We start from the raw sequence: 20,939 nt of genomic DNA on the forward strand, positions 1-20,939 counted from the left end.
TTTCTACAATCTCTTCACTTTTCTAGAACAAATTCAAAGATATTAATAGTGAAAATATAATCAGATACAATGTAATAAGAGCCTATATGCAAGCATAACCAATTCCGACTTTTGACAGGAATTAAAGTGTCTGAACATTTTAATGGTGATCAATACGAAAAGATGGACACATTTTAACTCATTCACTCGCAGCCATTTAAACTGAAGCAGCCCCATTCGCTCCCGGTTGTTTTACTGGATTTTGACTGATTTTGCAAGGTCCACAGGATATTCTGTCTCTTCTTTCATCACGGAAAAACAGTATACAGTGATACCTCAGCTCACGAACATAATTGGTTCCCAGAAAGTGTGTGTAAGGTGAAAAGTTTGTCTTCCGAACATTTATTTCCCATAAGAAACCATTAAAATGAGAATAATCCGTTCCCAGGTCCCTATAAAACATAATTTTCTACTAAATAAGCCTTAAAACTACACAAAAATATACCTTATTTTATGTATAATAAATGTGCGATTGTAGTACACTACAAAGAAATATTAAAGAAATAAACTGTACTGTATAATAAAGTCGTTTTATTTACCTTTGTGATGTTCTTAAGGATGGTAGCAATGGTAGACTTACTTTATTCGCGAGCGTTTCACCACGTAGAGTGTTTATGGAACGGTTGCCGCTCATTCGCGCTTTCGTGCTCACCGGAGCGGAGGAGGTGTGTCCCTTGGTGAACAAGGAAGTGGAGCACTTTAGCGAGTCAACAAAAAGTGAGCACCGCCAACTACTTTCACATACATTAAAGCTATTTTAATAGTGACAGGCACATTATTACATAACGTAATATGTGCCGCTTTCCACACACTTGATCCATCTCCCTTCCCAAAGTACAGTATGTCCATGTGGATACTTGCTCCAATTGTGTCCAGGCTGACAGAAAGCAGAGGAGCCTTGGTCGAGCAGATGTTCACAGGACCACCCCGACTAGTGTTTTTTCAGTTTGCTCTGAGAAAAGACAGATAGGGTGTGAAACCACCACAGTTGATGTCACATCATCTTCCCAATGGAATGTGCCATTTGATCTTAACGCCCTTTGCTGTTGTATTTGGCTCAACGCGGTGTTGCTCTGTAAGTACGCTGGAAAATAAGCTTTGTCTATATTAGCTGCTAAGTGGAAACAGTAAGTGTAGGTGCGCACACAAATGACATCACCATCTGGCCCAAGGGCAGGGCTCCCTAATACGCCAGCGTCGGAACGGAAATGCATGAGACTGTTGACTGTTTTCCCAATTTAACAGCATGGAAGGAGGACTGTAATGTAGCTTGAAGGATGGGAAATAGGCTTGCTTAGTCACCATGTTGTCCTTTCCAGGTTCCAAAATATTGGTCGTTTTGGTCCAGTGTGATTATTGATAAATTATTGCACAGAAAGTCAACATGATTTGGGAACTGTGATTTGGGGTTTTGTCGCATTTCATTTTTTTATTTTTTTGCTTCAATTCAATGGACATTGTGCTGCTCATTGTCAACCTGTCAACAGACAGAGTATGTAGCCGGTATATCAATGAAGAAGATCAATTAATGCATTTTGTCCATTCGATTTTGAGAAGAGGAACCTGTTTTCATGTGTTTTTGTTTCTGTCTTCACAGAGGCTCAAGTGCTGCCAAAGGAGGGTCTCAGGTATGGTGTCAAATATTAGCTTAACTTGATTTGTAAACGTGCCCTTCTGAGTTGATGTTGGTGTGCTTTGCATGATCAACTGACCCTGAGGGTTAGTGTTTATGTTGTCACAAGCATGTCTTTTATTTAAAGGAGACATGTTTTCCATTTATTTCAGCTCATTTGTTGCTTGAAAGTGGCTTTGAATCCTCACCCAGCAGGGCTCATTATGTCTTAGGCTGAGTAACTACATTTACAGAAATGGACTGAAATAAGATTTACGTGAGTCTTTAATTTCTAGAGATAGACTTTTTTTTTTTTCAGGGCCAATACCAATGCCGATTATTAGTAGTCAAGTAGGCCGATAACCGATATTTGTAGCCGATATTCATTTTCGTTAAGAAAGATCTTGGCGCCATTTTTTTGTTTTTAAATACAATTGTCAATCTTGACTTTGTTGTGATGTCTTAAAGTATGTTTATGGAACAATTTTTCTGACTTGTCAAAATGTAAACAAGACATCCTTTTAAATTTCTAAAAAGTTAAATGGAAACTTAAAGAAGTAAATACCATAGCTCGCTATAGTTTTCTACAGTAAATATTTTTCCCCCAAAATTTTAAAATACATGAAATCTTAAACTTTCACATTTATTTGTTTTAATTTTGAACAAAAACACATTTTTCAGAAGGTTACCAAGGTCAACAACATCTTATAAAAGTTAACTGAAAATGTAAATAAATATTTCCCTTAAATAAAAAAAGGTTTTAAATGAACTTTTTATCGGCTATCAGATTGTGAAAAAATTCCGATACCGATATTCGAAAATGCCCAATATCTGCGCCGATAAAAAGCCTGATTATCGGTCTATGCCTATTATTTCACACTCGAGGCACTAAAGAGCCCCAACTGTTTGTCGTCACTTTTCTATAACATGTCTCCTTTAAATATGATCACACCTGATGATTTTGAGCTGATGGTTGTTTTTGAATGCTTGCTTCAAAAGCATCACAGCAGTTTTGTTGTGTGTTTGTGTATGCTGCATGCCGTGTGTCACCACCTGGATGCAGATTGAACCTAAAGAAATCATTAAACCCGTCCCAATCACTCACACGGCACCGAGCCCCACATACACAAAGCCGGCAACCCAGGCCAATCCTGCGTACAACAAGACAGCCAGGCCATTTGGGGGCGATAGAGGCTCGCCAGTACCCTCCTCCGCGCCAAAAGTGGCCTTCATCCCCTCTGAATCATCGGCTTTCACGCCGGCTCAACCTCTCGCCCAATCACCGCACCCTCCGTTCCCGCTCAAGTCCACCCTCGCCGCCCCAGACTCGTTTCCCGTTCGCTCCACCATCAGCTCCCCGTCCTCCTCCTCGTCCAATTCGTCCTCTCCCGCCAGAGTGACGGCCCCTTCATCCCAGCCCTCTGTGCCGCAGCCGTCCGTCTATAACTCCCCCATCAATCTCTACTCCAACAACAACGCCTGCGAGGTGGCCATGGGGCAAAGGCGAGGCCTCCTGGAGAGCCAGGGGCTGTCGGAGCAGTTCAATGGGTAGGTACCATCAATCAGAACCTCGTTGTGGTACACACGACAACGTCCATGACGGTATACTGTAAAGCAAAGGTACACAGATCAGTCATGACAATCAGGACAAATTTGAGCATTTTCCCCTCACAATTGTTAGGAATTCCTTAGGAGATCCTTAGGCGGAGGACCTGAGGCCTCATCAGGATTTAGAATGTTCGTAGGTGAAGTTGTGTCCAAATGAAATTCTGATACACTTAACTGGTCTTTGATTACTTACCTCATTCACTCGCAGCCATTTAAACTGAAGCAACCCCCTTTGTTTCCGGCTGTTTTACTTGATTTTGACTGATTTTGCAAGTCCCGCAGAATATTATGTTCTACAGTATTGCTATAAAAACATGGAACCTACCAAAAAAAGAGATTAGATTTCATCAGAGAAAAAAAAAAGTATATTTGTATCCATTTCCGTATTGTAGCAATTAGCATTAGAATATAGCTAAGCTTCATCGTTATTCACAAACGTGTTGAAAACACTGGCAAAAAGAGCTTGTTGCAACAAGGCCCTTGCTGATCTCTTATACTCTGCTGCGACCTGCTGGCTGTTTTTTGCAATAACTGCTATTTCCAATTATTGGACTTCTCTAAAAGATTATTTTGAGCGATTATCATGCGGTATAGTGTAGGGGTGTGAATTGCCTAGTACCTGACGATTCGATTCGTATCACGATTCACAGGTCACGATTCGATTCAATACCGATTAATCCCGATATGAATTTATAAGTCGAATGTTGCGATTTTTTTCATTCAAATTTAGAAAATACTAATCAGTAAACTTGTAGAGTGCAAGATTTGTATGAAAATGTATTATTTATTTATCTGAAACTTCAGTCTTATAAAGGATGTAATCTGTTTCATGCTTGAACAGCATTAAAATAAAATATTAAGGCTTAATGTTCCGTTCATATAACATTCTTCCATGCCCGAAGTAAGACGTTTTGTTGAATATTTTTCCATTAAAAATGGAAGTTTAAAAATCGATTCAGCCGCCTACTGAATCAATTCGAGAATTGTGCGATGTAGTATCGTGATATATTGCCGAATCGATTTTTTTCAACACCCCTAGTCTGGTGTGTTCAGAAAAATGTCCTCACTCATCAACAAGACTGACGGGCATAAATGTAAAGCATTACATATACAGATAATCGGGACAAATTTTAGCATCTTTCCTTGCTTTTGATCAACGTCAACAATGGCCTGATTATCAGATGTTGCTTAACTATTATGAGCGATTTATGATGTGGTGTAGTCAAGTGTGTTAAGTTTTTTTTTTTTTGTCTCCTATCTGGCTTCTGCCTAGAAAACAGTTGGGATGACTATTGTAACGGTTAAACCTGTTCAGCATTAACAATGACAAATTATTATGCGTGCAGTCAATATAAAGTTGAGCCAAGCCACAGATTTTGTACTTGTGATGTGAATTGGAAGAATAGCCAATCAGGAAGCTCGCTGAAGCTCATGCTGTTTATAGACACAAATAGAGAAGCGACTAATTGTGTTGTGTTTGTATGATGTGTCTCAACAGTCTTTTACCAAGCTAGAATGACAAATTTGAATCTAGATACTGTAGCCTACCAGATAAGCTAGCTGTTAGCCTCGCTTCTTTGAATTCTTCTTCTACTAAAACTCTTATTTATTTATTTATTTATTTATTTATTTATTTATTTTTTGCTGCTCTTTGTATTTTCTGTCACTCTGGATACCCTGTGGCACCATGCTGCCTCTCACAGGTCACTCTTGGTACTATGACATGGATTTTAAATGTTGGAGCGGTGTGCTGTGTTGGTCATCTCCATTACACCACAAAATGAAGCGTAGTAAGCGCACACAGCAAATGTTTCCCTTGTCATGTGGATCATAAAAATCGGTGATGTTGAAAATTGCTATGCGTGTACCACGCTTAAGTGCGCTTTAGTCGGCGGTTTCAGAGACAGCTGCGGTTCACTCAGGCCACATATGCTACCGGAGAAAATGAAACGTTCCACTTTGTCTAGCGTCACGCCCGTGTTCCCCACTTTTCCAAATGCATCAATCATCGGCAGTGTTTTCACACAATGCACATCTTGTTGAAGTATTCTGCAGGGTATTGGTCCTGGCAGTAGAACACAGTGTGGACTTCATGATAGCTCACCGCTACTTTGGCACTTGTTTTATGATTGAGCACAATCTTGGCAGCTTGGTTTCTTTTAAGAACATGCTGTAGTGACTGGACTGCGCTTCATCTGCAAGTGGGCTTAATATTACACTAATAAATAATGTCTGTGAACTATCTGTGAAGACTTTTTCCCATACTTCGATCAGACTGTGTGGACAAGAATATTGGAAGAATCACTCCAGAATGTGGAGGTGATGCAATAGAGAAGATTTTCAATAGAGAAGATTTTGCCATGTCTATGCAGTGTCAGAGACACCACAAAATCAGCATGGATGTTTTTACTAATTTAATACACCTTAAAAAAAATGCTATTTTATTACTTTGCCGTTGATTAAAATGGTAGCATACAGCGCCACGTCGACCCCATGACCAGGCAAGAAGTATTTAATACTTAACAAAAGCCAATGACTGTAGTGACCAAACTATTTTTCAATGATCTGAGAGCCATAGTGATGCAATAAATCGAAAATGATAAACTTTTGAGGTAGAATAAATGTTAAAAAGTGAACAGCAGATGAGATAATTCTTGAAGGTAAAACTATTAATTTAGCTATTTATAGAACCAGTCAGTGTATAGAGCTTGAGACATTGAGCAAAGGAATATCTCCCTAAATGCAGTCTATGGAAAAGTCATCATCGGCCCTTTCAGGTTCAACTATCAAATATCAAACCTCAGCTGTGTATTTGTTGGGAAGTAGAGTTTTTATTTCTTTTATTTTTTTGGGTCTGGTCTCCAATGACCACAACTTTTAAGTGGGCACTCTTTGATTTAAAAAAAAAAAAAAAAAAATCAAAGCAAGTATCCTTGTATTTCCACATTGAAAGAACCAAGTTGCTCCATTCATCCATCACTTCATTTATTTTTAGCTCAAAGATCCTCTGTTTCTGCATGTGTGCATGCTTTGTTGTGGTTTTATGATGTTGACGTTTTCTCATAAGGGCCTTTTTCTTTCCCCAAATGCTCTGACTTGGCTTCCGTCCTTCCCAATTCTGTCCTTTCTTTGTCCACAGGTGGGAGGAGATTCAGACAAGTTAGTCCCGTGAATGATCATTGACTGCACATTGCTGTGGTTTATCATTAACAGCAGCATGTTTGAACTTTTTTTTTGCCCTTACATAGAGCGAACTGCCCATGTTATACAGACTGTCAAAGTCTAAATTCACTCACCATTGGCAGCTATCAGCTCATGATTGATAACTAGATTGATCGGTCATTCACCAACAAGGGAAATTCACGAGACTTTTTTTTTTTTTTTTTTCCCCAATTACTGTTGGTTATTAAACCCCAGACAAAATAATAATTTTTGGTGCTTTAGCATGCCCCAAAACTCACCAATTTTCACACCATAAAAGCGACTGATCGTGGTTTGATGTAGTCGTCGTTACAGTGCAGCCAGGCGTGTTGACAAGCTCACAACTGGCTCCATCTGTTTCTGTTCGTGTCGTGTTTATTCGGGGCCCACGCATGCAATCACTGCTTCTGTTAAGAGCAGCCAGACGTGTCGTGGTTTTTCTTTATCTGGCACAGACTTGATCTGTGCATGTAATAAACACTTCAGGAAGCTAACATGCATGTGGGAGGAAGTTCCTGGAGAAAGGTTCTTGTCTTGCATCTTGATCTTCAGGTGTAGGCTTTAATTATGAATGGAAGGTTGACACGTTATGAAGCACATTATCGCCATCTTGTGGTGGAACACTGGCATTTTTTTATTTTTTTTTGATACAGGGTGCCTGTAGGTCTCAAAAGTATTCAGTTTGATTTTGCAAAACTTAAAAGACTTAAATATAAATAGTCTTAAATTTGGCTTTGTTAAACCTGCAGATACCCTGTAAATGAAATTCCATCTCACTGACATTATTAAATGGCTGTTTGTGTGATTATAGCACAAATTGCAGCATGTTTAGTACCAGTTCTGATAAATAGTGGAATTAGCCCACTGATCTAACCCAACCTTTTATGTAACGCACAGGAAAGAGTCCAACATGATTCACGCGTCTGCACTGAGTGAAGCCAGCAAGAAGCGACTAATTGAGGACACGGAAGACTGGCACCCGAAGACCGGAACCTCGCAGTCCCGCTCCTTCCGGATCCTGGCCCAGCTCACCGGCACGGAAAATGGTGAGCGGATGCCTCATCACAGTTGGATCGTAGACTTTTTTTTTTTTTTTTTTGTGTTTGTTTTGGTTTTATTAAGACTGGATTTACACTGTAAGTACCATATTCCGATTGAATGTATATATTCCATTTTAAAGTTAACAATAGAACATAAATGTTAGAAATATCAAACATTACCTAACATTTGCATCAATTTGAATGACCATTACTCCCTCCACTGGGTACCGTTATAATAGCAATATATTTAATATTCTATACACCTCTAATGTAGCATTTTGGACCATTTTTAATGTTTAAGTCTATATGTAGTTTACATTTAAGAGTAGGTGTTTATTAGTCTATTTGTTTATATATCTTATTTTCCTATTGTTTGTAATTTGCGACACGTTTATTTAAAAAAAAAAAACACACACACACAACAAGAACCAAAACACTACAGCTGCAAAATAAGTAAAATAAAATATCAGAATTACATAAAATATGCCCATACATTTTCTTGTTAGGAAAGTTCCTTACTAGAATACCTAAATATTGTCATATCAATATTATTGTGACTTAACATACCTAATTAAAAAAAGAAGCTATTTTTAATATCTAATTAAATGTTTTTTTGTTTTTTTTCCCATGCGGCAGAATTAGCCATGTATTCTTACCTAATTAATTGTAATAACTGACCTTTTCTATACATGTATATTTATGAAAGTTATTTAGAAGGTTATTTACCATTAGTAATGCCGCTAGATACTGTTGGATGGCGAAGCACATTTAAGGCTATATTGGTCAAAGTCAGATAAATGCATACAATATATGAAACTTAGCACGTCTTTGCGTTATGCATACACGGACGGTGTTAATGTTATAGTTACACTGCATACAGTGTTTGTATGAAAAAAATATAGTAAAAAGTATATATATGTACAGTATACATAGAGTATATATGATGTTTTTATTTTTCCCCCAGAAGAAGCTCCAGAGAACAATGGAAAGAAGTAAGTGCATTTGTCACTTCATCCTCGTATTCCAAACTCTTGTCGTCCAAGTGCCTTTTGTCTAAATTAATTCAATTTTGGAAAAATCCCTCTGGCAGTTGACAGTATTGTCTTCAAATGTTTAATCGGAATGTTTCCCGTAGCTGACTGCCAAAGCCACCAATATGTCACTCACTGAAAAATGTGAGTAATTAAGTAGACGTTCCAAAATCAGCACAGATCATTTTCCTTCATATCCAAAATCAACAACACGGGCAAGAGTCACTTTGATGACATCATCATGTCCTGTCCCTGCCTTACCTCTTTGGTTTCACTCTCTTCACTTGCCAATCTTTCTCCTCCCCTCTCTTGTCTCGTCTTTTATTTCTGTGTGACGGTGTGAATCAGGGCCACCAAGTTGGACCCAGAAGTCGTAGAGCACAAGTACAACAAGCTCAGGGACTGGCATCATGGCGTCTCTGCAAAAGTGCTAAACGTGTAGCCGGCCAACACTTGGAGTTGTTGTTTATTTATTTGCCTTTGTATAAAATTGCATTTAAATGTGTTAGACTTATTCTCAAACTCACACAAAAACATTCATAAAGCCCCAATTATTATGATGTATCAACAACATGTCATCTTTGTGAGACGGTTTTTCCCCTTCACACTTTCTGAACCACTTCATTTTTTTCTGAAGCCTGTTTCTATTCTATTTTCTGCACTAACAACTGTAAACTATATCTGCCAATTCTTGATCAATTCATCTCAATAAACTCTTTTATTCTTTCTTGTTGTCTTTGCTTCATCTTTCATTCCTTCAGGAATATGAATGCCTTCATATTTAATATTGACACAGTGTTTCGTGAGATGACAGAAACAGTAATTAGACATGATCCTATTGACTTGATGAATCAAAATGACATTTCAGATATTTTATTTTTGTAAGAGTCCATTATTAAGAAATGGTGAGTATGACATTTTCAAGACAGGATGTAATATGAGTATGACTTTTTTTTTTTCTTTTTTTTTTTTTTAAACACGAGATGATGTCAGTGGCATCTACAAATGAAGACATTATTTTTTTTATAAAAATTATGTATAATATGGCATTTTACATTATTTGACATGATGTACTCTAAGGCCTTTATTTTATCTATTGTGACAATATTTTAAGGCGATATTAAAAGTGTAAGCACCCCTGCTTAATACCAGATTCTTGTGATTAAAAAAAATAAATAAAAAAGACGAAGATATTTCAAAACTTTTTTTTTTTTAATATGACATAACTTGTACAACTACATATTTTTCCTCAGTGCCTTAGACAAGGTTAATGGACTTGAAACATGAACAGTTTGAAATAGCAGTCAACGCTAGCACAAACCAAATGCTAGCTTCTGCTAAGAAAAAAAAAAAAAAGTCAGAAAAAGCCTACTAAAACAGTTGAAGTTTGGGGTTAATCAGAAGCGCTAAAAATGATGGCTGGTATGTACTGACTCAACCACATCCCACTTATAGGCAGGTGTGCACACTTTTGCAACCACATTTTGTATTTTTTTTTGTTCTTACTTACTCTAGAAAAACATTTAAAAAAAATAATGGTCGAAATGTTTTGAAATTATTGTGATCAAATTTTAATCATGATATAAAAAACCTGGCATCTGGACAGGGGTGTGTAGACTTTTATATCGACTGTAAAATATGTAGTATGGCTTAATTTTTAGCATAGACCTGTAAAAATTAGATATTGGCAGTAGTATTTTTTTATTTTTTTTTAACTAAAAATTTAATCTTCTTTGCATGTGTGAGTATGTTCAAAGTGTTTAATTCCTGTTAATTCATTTCCCAGTGATGTCGTGGATAAAACCTCTCCCAGTGTGCACACCTTGCCCGCAGCCAAAACATACTCCAAAGCGACCCCTCCTCGGAATGGCAACGTCGTGGCGGCTCCCTCCGCGTTCAAGAGCCCTGCGGCTCAGAACAAGTCCACCTACCAGCCCGGAGGTCCGTCAGGTACTGCATGTCAGTGTTTCCTGAGCCGACTTTACATTAGAAACATCTCACAGCAGAAACTTGGAAATCACAATCTGAAATAATAATGATCTTGTCTTCATGATGATTTTCATTCAACTTTACTGCGCAACACATTTTGTTTGAGCACCACTGCCGCATACAAAACCAAGTGTAGTTACTCCTTCTTTCCCACAGAGGGCGGTCTCGTACCTCCAAAGGGCTCAGTTGTAACATTCCCAGCAGGTTTAATTCCCTGCGCTAAGCCATTTAAAGATTACGGGCTCTATAAAAACTCAGAGGTGTTCCGTTAATGAGCTCAGATTATTGGCTGTCTTCCAGATCCCTTTTAGTTAAATACATTGTGAAATTAAGAACGCTGTTGTGTATTTAGGCCTCGGCGGGGGTCCAGTACTTGATGAAAAGCATCAGTCAGTGAAGTGGCTGCTGAAAGGTACCTGAGGGAGGCCACAGTCGCTTGCTTAACACATGCTTGACTTGATGTCAACATGGATATCCAGTTTGATTCACTCAGCATAATGCGCTAAACGCTTGTTTGTATTGCTCAAAAACGTGCTTTTTATGAGTGCACGATTAAGATGAATACTTATGACCTCCACCAGGCAGGTTTTATTTACGATTTTTTAGTTACCATTTTCCTGATGTTATGTTTGATGTTAAAGGGAGTGAGTTAGCGATCGATTTCCTGATTTGTTTTGTTCTACATTTTTAATATAATGGCGCCTTGACCCAATTCACAGGATATACGAGCTATGAGCTACTGATCTTTTTTTAAATTTTTTTTATTTATTTTTTTTATTTTATTTTTTTTAAATGACTTGCAGCAGTTTGGCCTAATGGACAAATGACATTTAATTTCACCATCTGAAGATGGTGACTATCTTTGAGAGTGCAATCAAGTGTTGATGCAAATTAGGATTTGTTTGGCCTTGCGGGCCATTTGATCTAGTTTTTGTTTTTATTAAAAAAAAAAATATGTTGACAATAATGTGTTTTATGCAGCCCCACTAGTCTAAATTTGGTATCCTGGTTAATATTACGATAGTGGAATATGAGTTCAGCAGCAAAATGCAGCAGTTTTTTTTTTTTTTTTTAATTGTTTTCTGTTTTTTTAAGTCACAAGTTTTTAACCCTAAGTTTTTTTAAGTATATAGAAGGCGGCCATTTTGCCACTTGCTGTCGAGTGAAAATGACATCACAGTTTGCTCAGGTCTCAGAAAACAGGGGAGCTGTGATTGGCCGTTGTCTGAGCCCACTGTGATGTCATCTTCAGCCAACAGCAGTGGCAAAATGGCCGCCCCTGAGATGGATTAAAAACGGCTGGATTTTGCTTCATAACTCATTCCACAAATGTAATATTGTTAGCATGTCATGTTTAACCTAGTGAGGTCACATAAAACATATTATTGTCACTAAATGTTGAATTCACCTTTAAAATTTGACTTAGTTTTTGTTTGTTGCTGGTCCCAATCAGGATTGTTTGGCCTTGGTGGAGGTCTTCTTATTCTTTGTTAGTCACTCACTGGAAAATGTGAGTAAAGTAGTAGTGCACAGAGAGAATACAGATGAGTTGCAGAGTGAATGGCTAATGCCAGATGCTAACACTTCAAACATGCTTTGGAATAAGCCTAATAATCCTTTCATAAAAAATGCAGCTGTAATCAATCCGAGATACTTTTGAGCGGAGCAGACAAAGACGCGACTCCTGCTGTGATTGCGGTTTTGTTGTCGTCTCACGCTGACTTCTCGCTCCTTATCTCGCCCACGCAGCCCGACTGCAATGACACCATTTGCTTTATTGCCCCCACCAAGCCTTCCCTCCCACACTGTGCTCTTTACTCTATCGCCGTAGCAACTTTGTCATAGATAAGAACCCTCGGTAAAAGCTAATTTCCCCCCAGCGGTGCATATTCGGCATGGAGATGCTATTCAAAGTAACCGTGACACTTTTATCTGACTGATACTTCAATCGTGATACACTTTGAAGGTATCCTAGCGTATCCGAGTGAGATATTCATCACCATGTTGGATTGAAGCAGCTCTTTTACACTTGTACTGCTGGTACATTTTTCATTTGATTAAAATAATCTAATAAAATAAAAGACTAGCAGTGGTGCATTTTTCTGTTTGATTTTGTTTTTAATCAAATAAAAAACTGATTTTAGTCGAATGATATTGTTCCTTTAAATTCATTTTTGAAAAAAAATACTAGCAGTACAAGTGCAAAAGAGCTGTAAAGCAGTACTTTACACTTGTACTGCTAGTAAATTTTTTTATTTGATTTAAAACATCTAATAAGAAACATTACTAGCAGTAGTACATTTTTAATTAGATTTTTTAATCAAATAAAAAGTACTGCTTTACAGCCCTTTTACTGCTCATATTCTTTTTTTAAATGAATTGAAAGGAATAACATAGTAATAGCAAGTCATTTTAGATGTCTCATTATAAATAACATTTCTTTATTTATTTAATAGTCTGCAAACAACACAAATGCTCTTTATTATTGTAATCCTTTCATATTAACTAAGAACGAATTCAAAACCAGCGACTATATTGCCTCCTGTTGTAATAATAAACTGATCAAAATGTTGTCACGTTTCTGCTGGAAAGTGACATTAAGAAAAAAAAAATCAATCTCACTCCCATACTGTCAATTGTCTGCTTGTTTTTATATTCACGGAATCTTTACTCTCCCGGAAGGAAGCGTTGGAAACACTTATTTGGCTTCTCAAATGTTTGCTCAAAACGCTCCTTGTCAGCGGTGGTCTCGTCACGTTTTCCTCCAGCTCTTTTTGCGAGGGCAGAAAAACAGCCATCTCCATCCTGGAAATGTTTTTGCACGAGGAAAGAGGAGAGGGAACATCGTGCATCCCTTGCGTTTGTTTTCAGACGAGAGTCGGGACGTTATTTTCGCAGGTGGCCACGCGGACTGCGGGAATGTTTTTTAGCCGCTGCGGGGGGGAAAAAAATGGATCTCCTTTCTGTGGTGGGTGGGGCTGCTCTGCGAAGTCCAGATGTCTCATGAATCACGCGAGGAAAAAGCGGGAGATTGTTAAACAATTCACTTTCATTTTCTGACAACACAAAACTAACACCTAACGTCGACGTGCCTTTCAGGCCTCCCCAAGGGCGGCGCAGCCACTTCGTTCGGCAAGGTCACCAACCCGCCGCCCAAAGGCCCCGACCGACCCATCCCGCAGCCGCACCCTCAGGACCTCAACTCGGTGGTGCAGCGAGCCGAGCACATCCCGGCCGGAACGCGCACCCCCATGTGCAATAAGTGCAATAAAGTCATCAGGTAGTCCATCACGCACAAATCCACTATTAAAATTAAAACACATTGGAAAATGTATCAGAAGAGTTCCAGGACTGGTGTCACACAAATATATTTATTTTATTATTTTAGTAAGTAGATTTTAAAATATATTTTACTAGGGATATACCGATTATTGGCTTGTTGACAAATATCGGCATCGGCCTTTTTACAAATCTGAAGGCCGATAAAGCTGGTATCTCACAGAGTAGTAAATGCTTGCGAACGTAGCAAATTTTGTGTTTTCATCAGGACTTGAAAGATGTTCACAGACACTTTTTACTTGTTGCAAAGACATTTCAAACATTCAGACAATTTTTCACTGCCTGCGAAGATCTTTTGAACCCTGATGAAAACCCAAAATTAGATACATTTCATTTTGCATACATTTGTCACTGCTGACACTGGGAAGTCCCAACACTTTTTAATTTATAAAAAATAATAATAAAAAAAATAATAATTAGAAATTATGTTGAAATATTGGAAAACTTTATTTACAGGAGAAAAGTTTAGAAAACGATTTATTTATTTATTTATTTATTTATTTATTTATTCACTGCAAACTAGTCTTGTTCCGATACCGATACTGGAATCGGCAGAGTAGCCAAGGATACTGCATTAAAACAGTGGTATCGGTATCAGTGAGTACTCACAAGTAACATGCCGATACCATTAATTCCAAAGCTAATATAGGATTTTGGATGCAGCATCTTGTGTCTTGCTCGTGCACGACATTCACTGGTATGTGACATGTTCACTGCATGCCGATCTAAGATATCCGATTGGCCCTTGAATGCTCTGAACCAATGACAGGACAGCTGTTTCATGTTGAGGAAAAACAATTACATAGGTATCGGTATGGTATCGGTATCGGCCAATACTGCAAAGCTGGGTATCGGGATCGGTATCGGGGGCCAAAAAAACGGTATCGGAACAACACTACTGTAAACAGTTGGAAGTCCCAACACTTTTTAATTTATTAAAAAAAATAATAATAAATTTTTTTTTTTTTTTAAATATGTTGAAATTTTGGAAAACTTTATTTACAGTAGAAAACTTTAGAAAAGTGTATTTATTTATTTATTTGTTTATTTGTTTATTCACTGCAAACACTGGGAAGTCCCAACACTTTTTAAATTTATATAAAAATAAATAAATAAATAAATAAATAATTAAATAAATTTAGTAATTATGTTGAAATTTTGGAATACTTTATTTACAGTAGAAAACTATTTATTTATTTGCTTGCTTAGTTTTGAATTTAGCACACATGTTGATGACCCTGGAAGTTCCTTACATTTTCTACAATTTCTGTTAAAATTTTTAATTAAACAAAACTGTCTATTGTACTGTATATATGTTAAAAATTAAAAGAAAAGTTTATTATTATTATTTTTTTACGCTATTGTATTCTCTTTTACTGCAAATGATATCTGCTTGAAATATCGGTTATCGGCCTCCTTGATGACTAATAATCGGTATCGGGATCGGCCCTGAAAACCCCCCGAATCGGTCTATCACTATATTTTACAGATTTATGCATATATGCATGTGAGGTGCAGGTATGATTTTGCCCTGTTGGGAGTTGGCATTTTCGGGTTTCACACTGTAGTATCTGTGAATTTGAATGTGTGCGGCTTTAAAAGGCGGGGTGAGTGAAATCAGTCACAAATGAAAGTGCCTTTTGTTAGCACAGGTTAGCCCTTCTGCTCTAATTAGTGCGTGTATGAGAGTCCCATAGCATTTTTTTATATATATATATATATATATATATATATACATTAATTTAAACAAACACGATTGAAAATACAACAATTTTAGCGAGCAACGACTCTGTAATTGTCAGCTTGTACAGTAGATGTACTGTTCTGCTTTGAAGTGGACATAGTGAACTTAATAGAAATCATGTAGTTTGCAATTTGTCCACCAGTTCTGGAACCTTTCTGACAACTCGTGTAGATGTTTGGGACTAACGTTTTCCTGGTTTGCCACCAGGGGCCCCTTCCTAGTGGCCATGGGCATGTCCTGGCACCCCGAGGAATTCAACTGCGCCCACTGCCACTCCTCCCTGGCGGACGGCGGATTTGTGGAGGAGAAGGGCCAGGTGTACTGCGAGCGCTGCTACGAGCAGTTCTTTGCTCCCACCTGCGCCCTCTGCCAGCAGAAGATCCTGGGGGTAAGCTGCTTGTTTGTTTGTCTGGGAAACCGCTAATAGGAAAGTAGCAATTGGTGTCAAGCAGGTGTTTTCTTATTTTGCAATTCCTTTCTGACTTTTCCTTGGTCTTGGTTGACAGGAGATCATGAACGCCTTGAAGCAGACCTGGCACGTGTCCTGTTTCGTCTGCTCGGCCTGTCAGCAGCCAATCCGGGGCAACATGTTCCACATGGAGGACGGGCAGCCATACTGTGAAATGGGTACGTCATGAAGCACCGCTATGCTGCGTGTGCCCTTTACAATTGTTGTTTTTGTTCATGTGTCACTCTTTATTCTACAGACTACTACAAACTGTTTGGCACAAACTGCCACGGCTGCGACTTCCCCATCGAGGCGGGAGACAAGTTCTTGGAGGCTTTAGGATTCACCTGGCATGACACCTGCTTTGTATGCGCGGTAGGATACTTTGGAATTCTCCCGTCAGTCGCACCCTTGTGTAAATTTCCACTAAGCTTAAAGCATAAAAAGTTCAGCATAACAAAAAAAAAGATGATAAAGAAGCATTCTTGGGTAGGAATAATGTTACAGACATCTAAATTACATGAATTGCTTGAATATGTTGAAAATACCAACAAGAAATAAAAACAAAAACAACACTAAGATACTTCGTAATTAAAAAAAAAAAAGTTTTTTTTTTTCTTGCATTGCCTCCTTCATGCATGTTCCTACAATTATATAATTTTTATTTATTTATTTATTTTAATTATAATGACCAGTCTGACTCAGTCCCAGAACTCTGTGACATTTTTGTACTTCCAGTCGGTCGTACTTTTTGACAAATTTTCTTTTTTCAGAAGTTTTTATTTTTTTATTTATATTTATTTATTTATTTATTTATTTTTTACGAAGAACACTTTATTTGTTTATTTATTTGTATTTTATTATTTTATTTTATTTTTTCACCTCAAACAAAATATGAGTAATGAGCAGTCAATAATTGTAGCAGAACCTACTACAACAGCTGAACATTATTTGGGGTTAATCAGATGCACTTAAAATGGTAGAGGGTGTCTGCTGACTCCTATTTAGCACGAGTTTGAATGTGATTGGGTCATTTTTAACACAGCCACATCTCCGGCTCTAAGAGGGTGTGCACACTTGTGCAACCACACTATCTCAGCTGTTTAGTTTTTATTTCCCCTCTCGAAAATAAGTTTTTCAATTGTGTTGAATTGCAGAGGTTTTAGGTGACATTGATGGTGGAAAAGGTTTTCCGTTTGGTCTTATTTTATATCACATGCCTGGTATTTAAACAGGGGTGTGTATACTTTTTATGCCCACTCTATTTGTATACAAGCATTTAATCGCTTGGTGGAATTTCACATTCAGTCCCGCCGCTACTCACCCTAACCCAAGTATCTGAACCGTATAACAACAAAGGCATTGTTGTGGCTCTCCCTTCAGGTGTGCACCGCCAATCTGGAAGGTCAACCCTTCTTCTCCAAGAAGGACAAGCCTTTGTGCAAGAAACATGCCCACACTGTCAACATCTGACACTCCCCTGCAACAATAACGGAATTCATTTGGCAAATAAATGCTACATATTTAAAGTAACTTTACATGTACTGGTTGAGTAATAACGGGTCTGTTGTTTTTCCTCTTTCCATTTTGCTAGCCTTCTCTTACGGTTCTTGATTTTATTTGAATATGGGGGACATTTTGGTTCCACAGAACAGGATATGATGGCGTGATGATGAGTCCAGCCTCTCAGGGGTCACAAAAAGTTTTCTGATGCTATTGTGCAGTATCCGAACAATACAGTATAAGTGAAAGCACAACTGGTAACAGACTAAACACACAAGCATCATTTATTTGGAATAAAATATCAGATGATTGTGTGGGTTTTTTTTTTCCCGAGTATTATTTTATAATATATTTTTCCATTCGAAATGTTATTTTAATCCATTTTATGGCGAGAATAATACCCATACCGTATCAACATATGGATTTTCCCTCAATGATGATCAATTTATCTCATCATCAATTCTTGTATTAACATACCACAGTTCTAATATATTCCTCTTAAAGCTGCCATGTTTCATGCACCTTGCACATTTTCATGAATGGAATAAAACCAGTTTTATGTAATACTTTGTGTTGTGTATTTTTGTCCTCATATGGTTCTGTGTAGCAAAAGAAAGCAAAACATTAATTCTGTAAAGGGTTCAGGGTTCATCTCATACCCTGCATTATTCACATTTTATCTCATCAAGAGAGAACGTTTGCCACAGTTCTCGTGCCCATTGACTACTCGCATTGGCGTGGCAGGTGTCATGTAATTGCACTTCTCCAAGTCGCCATGGGTCGTCGCTGTTGCAGCAGAAAAAGACGCCAGTTAACAGGCTCGAGGAAGTCAAGCAAACGTAGCAACTCGACAACTCTTACCTACACAAAACGGAGGACGAAGCGGGACTCGTGTGTGTTGACAGTGCCGCACCACTTTTTAAGTCTCAATTGGACCTTTTCGGAGCGAAAATAAGAAGGTAAGAAGACTCGCCGGGAGTGTTTGTTTTCAGAATGTGAATGGACGCGGTCGCTTGTTAATGGGAGACAATGGAAACTGAAAGGTGCGTTAGATGATGAAGATGAATGTAAAAACAATAAAACATTATGTATGTCTGTATACATGACGTCAATTCGAGGTAATAGACCAAATGTCTTCTGTTTTCATGTTAGAATAATAAGTTCAACTAATACGAGCTGCAAATCAGGTCAACACCCACTGACCACTTAATTAGGTACACCTGCATACATTCATTAGAGTATGGATCAAAACATCTGCCCAGTTTTGATTGGCACTCTCAATGTGTATAAATTTAAAAAAAATTTCAAAACTTTACTTCATCATGCGGAATTTGTTAAAGCATGTAATTAGAATTAAAGCAGGTAACATGCATCACAGTCGTTCACAGATGTTCTGGGTTCAAATCTTAGGTGGGTTGTCCTGTGATTTCCTTCCAAAAACATGCATGGAACCGTATTTGACCACACGTAACTTGGAACTGTAAATGATTGATTGTCTAAATTTCCCTGCAATTGACTGCCGACCAATCCAAAGTGTAATGTGTGATTGTCTATCTGTGCCCTGGGATTGGCCACCAGCCACCTCTCACCCCAAATCAGGTGGGATTGCGCCCCCCCCCCCCCCCCCCCCCCCCCCCCCCCCCCCCCCCCCACACACACACACACACACATTTTTCAAATCCACATTAAGACCCAGACTTTAAAAGGTCAAGACCAGAACCATCAAGAAGTCAAGATTATTCAGATTTTTTAAAGTATTGGACTTCTTGGGTATGGAACCAACAGCATGCAAACAAATTTTGACTGATCGTATGAACAAATTTACCTCTGGGGTTCCACCCAAGGGAGGGATCGAAACTAATAGGAGACCCCGAGAGTGATCAAAAAGCCCACCAGTGGCCCCTGGCAAAAGTAATGAGGCTAAATGACTCTTACGTAGGAGGGATGGCATGTCGAGTGAGAGTATGCGTGGCCAGGCGGCAATTTGAGGTCTACCACACGCTTGGAGTGTATATTGAACTGTGTGCGTGTGTTTATGGTGGCCAGGAAAAGAGCCCATTCGAATTTGGTTGTAGACATATTCACTTTTGATGGTTTCTGTCTGCTTGCATTGGGGCCAACTCGTACTGTGAGTCAAATGGAGCCACAATTTGTTTTGTTTGGTGTTGAGGATTGAACTGCTGACCAGTCCTTGGTGTACCCTTGCCTCTAGCCCCAACATCAGCTGGGATATTTTTCTTCTAGGCTGCCTCATCTGTCCATCACTAAAATGATTGAAAGATTAAGGGCCACATTGAAATGTGATCGTCAAGGATTAAAAATCTCATAGGAAGGAGCGTCTCTTTTGACAAGGACTCAGTCTACATTTTTTGTGAACGTTCCCATTGTGGATTTTGCCTTGGAGCCCCTCAGTGTTATGCAAAGTCCACGCTGGTTCCCATTAACAAGTGGTTACCTGCACCGGCCATCTGCTGTTTAAAAGTCAACAGTTTCCTCCCAAAGTGCTGGATAAGAAACAAAAACAGAAAACAGGCGGCAATGACTTCAAGCTGCTCTGCTCGTCAACCTGGAAGCTTGACAACATGCTGGATTGAAGATTGAAAAGATGCACAACTAACTACTACATAGGAGTAGTGTTTGAGTCAGGATCACGTTAGCCAAGACTGTTAAGAAGTCGAGTTCGAAGCTAAAACAAGTTGAGACCAAATCAAAACCAAGACGAAAGTGCAAATCTTTCAGGAGCCAAGAGCAAGTCTACACCAACATTTTTAATGGGCCGTCACAAAAACTAGAAACAAAGACCTGAGACCAACTAAGTTATAACCAAAATGAAGGCCGAGTCCAAGGTTTGAACCCCAAAGCTTGAAATTTGGTCTGACCATTTCAGTCACAAATATCAGACATATGAGCTCCATTTAATAACTTATGTTAATCTGGTAACTTGATGGGAAGCTCCTTAGCGTTTTTTTTTTTTTTTTTTTTTTTTTTTTTTTTTTTTTTTTTTTTTTTTTTTTTTTTTACCTTTAAAAAAAATATCCGGGGGAAAAAAAGAGGGCTATTATGTCTGCACTCTATTGACAGGTATCACGTAGACTCTAGAGTGGTTTCACTTTGACAGCATTGTGACGAAAATGATATCCAAAGCTAAAAGCTGTATTGATCCGACCAGACTGGGTGTTCATTTTCTTTCAGCAGAGGCAGTGGAAGGTATAGATTTTGGCATAAACTGGTGAGTGTGTGTTGGCTTCCAAAAGCTACGTGCTAATTGACATTCTGCTGGACACGATTACCGATTAGGTCTGTAAAATAAACCACTTTTTTTTCTTCTTCTTTTTTTTCCTGTAACTGAGTCAAGACCAGTATTGTTAAAGCAGCAAAGACCGGA

At 38.4% G+C, this 20,939-nt stretch overlaps 2 protein-coding genes across 6 annotated transcripts in view; both read left to right on the forward strand.

Annotated features, from left to right (window-relative positions):
• Positions 1 to 18,118, forward strand: part of pdlim5b (PDZ and LIM domain 5b) — a 42,726-nt gene extending 24,608 nt beyond the window's left edge. For 2 of the 5 annotated variants that reach the window (XM_077497363.1, XM_077497362.1), the window contains exons 4-13: positions 1,637 to 1,667; positions 2,715 to 3,199; positions 7,358 to 7,506; positions 8,465 to 8,492; positions 10,318 to 10,481; positions 13,620 to 13,800; positions 15,811 to 15,991; positions 16,110 to 16,230; positions 16,311 to 16,426; positions 17,435 to 18,118. In XM_077497363.1, the coding sequence (XP_077353489.1) occupies positions 1,637 to 1,667; positions 2,715 to 3,199; positions 7,358 to 7,506; positions 8,465 to 8,492; positions 10,318 to 10,481; positions 13,620 to 13,800; positions 15,811 to 15,991; positions 16,110 to 16,230; positions 16,311 to 16,426; positions 17,435 to 17,524 (1,546 nt within the window). In that variant the 3' untranslated portion in view covers positions 17,525 to 18,118. Of the gene's footprint in view, positions 1 to 1,636; positions 1,668 to 2,714; positions 3,200 to 6,398; positions 6,419 to 7,357; positions 7,507 to 8,464; positions 8,493 to 10,317; positions 10,482 to 13,619; positions 13,801 to 15,810; positions 15,992 to 16,109; positions 16,231 to 16,310; positions 16,427 to 17,434 lie in introns of all 5 variants that reach the window. The other 3 variants (XM_077497365.1, XM_077497364.1, XM_077497366.1) reach the window with 3 other exon arrangements.
• A 182-nt stretch (positions 18,119 to 18,300) lies between these two features.
• bmpr1bb (bone morphogenetic protein receptor, type IBb) overlaps positions 18,301 to 20,939 on the forward strand; it is a 69,068-nt gene continuing 66,429 nt past the window's right edge. Inside the window, exon 1 of the mRNA XM_077496820.1 lies at positions 18,301 to 18,513. The gene's annotated coding sequence lies outside the window, so the exon portion shown is untranslated. The remainder of the gene's footprint in view (positions 18,514 to 20,939) is intronic.

Source organism: Festucalex cinctus, chromosome 15 (assembly GCF_051991245.1).
Source record: "Festucalex cinctus isolate MCC-2025b chromosome 15, RoL_Fcin_1.0, whole genome shotgun sequence".
Classification (NCBI taxonomy): Eukaryota; Metazoa; Chordata; class Actinopteri; order Syngnathiformes; family Syngnathidae; genus Festucalex; species Festucalex cinctus.